This window comes from Cnephaeus nilssonii (assembly GCF_951640355.1).
Source record: "Cnephaeus nilssonii genome assembly, chromosome: 9".
NCBI lineage: Eukaryota > Metazoa > Chordata > Mammalia > Chiroptera > Vespertilionidae > Cnephaeus > Cnephaeus nilssonii.
Window position 1 is genome coordinate 4,366,357 of NC_137080.1, and position 3,851 is coordinate 4,370,207.

Sequence of the window (3,851 nt, forward strand, 5' to 3'; positions counted from 1 at the left end):
TTTTGTGGAAGAGCCACACTCAAGGGGCCAAAGAGCCGCATGTGGCTCGCGAGCCGCGGTTTGCCGACCACGGGGCTGGCGTCTGTGTTCCGTGAATTGGGAGTGTGGTGCTTTGCCCAGTCACTGGTTATCCTGCACAGGGATAGACGTGAGTGCCTACTATGTGCTCGGCACTTTTCTAGGCATCTTACATGAATGAACTCCTTTAATCCTCATAACAACCCCGTGAAATAGGTGCCATAATGATGCCACTTTAGTAACTGGCTGGGTTCACACTGGGCGTTAGTGGTGAGCCCAGGGAAGGAATTCAGAAGCTCTGGTCTCAACCCTTGGTCGACATCACAATCACCTGAAAGGCTTGAAGACAGAGCCTGCTGGGCTAGGTTTGGGGGCACGCCTGTGCGTGTCCATTTCTGCAGGCTCCGGGGGATGCGATGCCTCTAGCAGGGGCAGCTGGCTTTATTTATTTTTTATTTTTCTATTGATTTTTTATAGAGAGGAAGAGAGAGGGATAGAGAGTTAGAAACATCGATGAAAGAGAAACATTGATCAGCTGCCTCCTGCACACCCCCCACTGGGGATGTGCCAACCAAGGTACATGCCCTTGACCGGAATCGAACCCAGGACCTTTCAGTCCGCAGGCCGACGCTCTATCCACTGAGCCACACCGGTTTCGGCGGCAGCTGGCTTTAGAAGCACTCAGTCACTGCGCTACAAACCCTACCGCCCACCAAAGCACACGTGTTTGCCAACATTTCTGAGAACTATTTGCAAAAAAATTAAAGTAATTCCTAGCCCCAGCCGGTTTGGCTCAGTGGTTAGAGCGCCTCGGCCTGCGGACTGAGGGGTTGCAGGCTCAGTCCCCGGTCAGGGGCGGGCAGGAAGGAGCATCCCATCCATGACTCCCTCCTCATTGATGTTTCTCTCCCTCCCTCCCTCCCTCCCTCCCGCTCTGGTCAGTAAAACACTTCAGAAACAAGACGGCCCAGAGTTCCCCCGGCGGAGGCTTTCGCGGCAGCTCGGCGCCGCTCAGGCCAAAGGAGACCCCAGTGTGTCCCGCACGGAGCGCGGGGGCGAGGTGTCCTCCCGCGTGTCCGGGCCGGTCCCGCCGCGAGGCCTCCGGGCACCCAGGCGGCCCGCCCCCCAGGCCCAGGCCCCCCGGCCCGGGGCTCCCTCGGCCCGGCGCCAGGACAGCGGAGTGGCCGGACCCGGGCGCCCGGCACCCCACGGCGGCCGCCCGCAGGTTCATTCCGCCCCCGAGTCCGCTCTCGCCCCTCCATCGCGGCCAGAAGCGGCCCCGGCCCCGGCCCCAGGGGCGAAGGGACGGCGGCGGAGGGAAGGGTCTTCCCCGGGGAGCGGCGGCGGGCGGGCGGGGGGGAACGCGCCCCACCCGGCTCCGCGCCTGGGGGCCCCGGGGGGAGGCGGGGGGAGCCGGGCGGGCGGGCGGGGCGTCCCGGGCGCGGGCGGGGCGCAGCCATCTTGCGGGCGCACCTCGCAGGTCGGGGGCGGGGCGGAGAGGGGCGCGGCCCCAGGACCCGCCCCTCCGGGGACTCTCGGCGGCGCGGGCGGCGGGCACTCAGCCGACGCACCGACTCGGAGCGCACCGTCCACAGCCGCCGGTGAGCGGGCGGGCGCCGGGCGGAGGGCCGGCCCGAGCCGGGGGGTCGCGCCGGGCTCGGCGGCGGGGGTGGCGGCGGGGGTGGCGGGGCGGCGGGCGGAGGGGCGTGGCCGCGCTCCAGGCCGGGCCCGGGGTCCCCGGGGGCAGGCGGGCTCGGGGCCCGGGGGCCCGGCTCGGGGGGCCCGGCGTGCGCGGCCGGTCGGTCCCACCCCGGCCCCCAGAGCTCGGCTCTCTTTGGGCCCAAACACACGGCAGGTGAAGCCGGACCCGCGGGGTGGTCGCGCCGGCTGCCCGCGACCCTCCTCTCCTCCGACCCCTCGGGGCCCCGAAGCGCCCGCGGGGCCCGGGCTGCGGGGCCGGGCGGGGCGGTTTGAAAAGTTTCCCAAGCGCGGCGGTTGCGGTCTCGGCCGCGGGCAAACGGTTGCTTCACAAAGTGAAACCCGCGGCTCCCCGGCTTCCTGGAAGCGGCGGCCCGTTCCCCGCCGCCCCGCCCGCCCGCCCGGGCCCCGACCCCCGCGCCCCCCGCCCGCCGGCCGGTTCCGAAGCCGCAGCGCGGGGCGGGCGCGGTCCGGGCGGCGGGAGAGGAGCCGAGCGCTCACGCCCGTGTCCCCGGCAGGTCCCACCGCCGCCGCCGCGTTCCCGAGGAGCGAGGAGCACCCGCCGGAACCGAAAATGCCGAAACCAGTGAGTCCCCGGCTCCGGCCGCGCCCCGCTCTGCCCCGGCTCTGCCCCGCGGGGCCGCCTGGCCCGGTGCTCGGTGCTGGGGGCTCGGGGGCCGTTGGGGGCGGGGGGGGGGGGCAGGCGCGGGGAACGGGCTCCCCTGCCTCTCGGGGGGGGGGCGGTTTGTAAACTCGAGAACGCGGAGGGCGCCTTTCCTTGTGCACGTCCCCCCTTCCCCCACCCCCGGGTGCAGCCGCTTGGGCTTTTGTATAAATTAGGGTGCCCTGTGACTGCCCCTGTCTGCAACTTGTCTCCCAACAACAAAAACTGGGGATCGCAGGGAGAGCCCAGGGGCTTCCGATGGCGCACACCCGCTCCGGTCCCCGCAGGTGTCCGGGCAAACGCACCCCGGATCTGGCCCTGGCGCTCCCCGGGGCCCCGCACCCCCCGGAATGTGCTGGTGCAGCAGGATGCCTATCTGAGGGCTGGGCATGGACCTGAACTGCCGATGGGAAGGCAGCCCGGGCCCCGATAAGGAGGCTTCTCTATCGGGCGCTCGGGCCCAGCACCCCGCCGCACCCTGTAGACGCCGCTGATTACGGCGCTGCCGTGCCCGCACCCTGTCCCCGGATCCGGGGGAGGGTGTCGCCGTCTCGGTGGCGGGCTGCCCGGGCTGGGGCCGCTCCGGCTGCCTTCTCAGTGGCGGGGACAGGCAGGTTCTTGTGCTGCGCTTTTCTTAGAAAGTTGTGTGGATGCCACCTGCTTTTCCACGGCGAACTGGGGACTTGCAGCTTTTTAACTGACTTGGTAAATCGCGGTGGAGACAATATCTGGACTCATTAAAAATGGAAATGAAAAATACATAAGGGAATTTATTGCGAGTTTTGCAAACAAGTTCTGCAGTTCAGTGCTTATGTGCTTTTTCTACTGATGAACGTTAGATTTTCTAAAGGAGTTTTTAACTAAGTTTATTTTCCTGTTAGGCTAAATAAGTACCATGTCAATATGCTAATAGATTCAGAGCCGATCTAGTTTTTGCCTAAGTTACATCATCAAGATGATTCATTCGTGGTGCAGGAATTCTTTTCCTACACAAAATTCTTCATTTCAACATGCACGGGGCACGTGACATCCAGGCTTTTCAATGCCTGTGACGTAAAACCGGCCCAACAACAGTCCTTATTCTGGGAACAGCCCTGTGCCTCGAAGCGACTGGCAGAGCCATGGGCAAGGAGCTCACCTACCTCCCACAGGTGAGCTTTTCTTTTATTTTGCTAAAAGAAGCAGAGTTCAGCTTGTAAGGTATCCCTCAGGAAAAAGTCAGTAAACCAGTTTCCAGTCACTACTTTTCCTTCTCATTTTTCATAAGGAATTGTAGTCTATGTTTCTCTTTTATTGTAGTAAAATATACATATCACCTTCACCCAAGGGAAACTCTGTACCTCCTAAACACTAACACCCCGTTCCTCCCTCCCCCAGCCCTGGTTAGGGACCTCACAGAAGTAGAATCTCAGTATTTGTCCTCTGGTGTCTGACTCATTTCGCTCAGCACAAGTCCTCGAGGTTACTCCAT

General features: G+C 64.2%; 1 protein-coding gene across 1 annotated transcript in view; it reads left to right on the forward strand.

The window, feature by feature from the left end:
• The first annotated feature begins 961 nt into the window (after positions 1 to 961).
• The window catches only part of EZR (ezrin), a 44,081-nt gene continuing 41,191 nt past the window's right edge, over positions 962 to 3,851 (forward strand). The window contains exons 1-3 of the mRNA XM_079781064.1: positions 962 to 1,243; positions 1,499 to 1,619; positions 2,235 to 2,302. Of these exons, the coding sequence (XP_079637190.1) occupies positions 2,291 to 2,302 (12 nt within the window). The 5' untranslated portion in view covers positions 962 to 1,243; positions 1,499 to 1,619; positions 2,235 to 2,290. The remainder of the gene's footprint in view (positions 1,244 to 1,498; positions 1,620 to 2,234; positions 2,303 to 3,851) is intronic.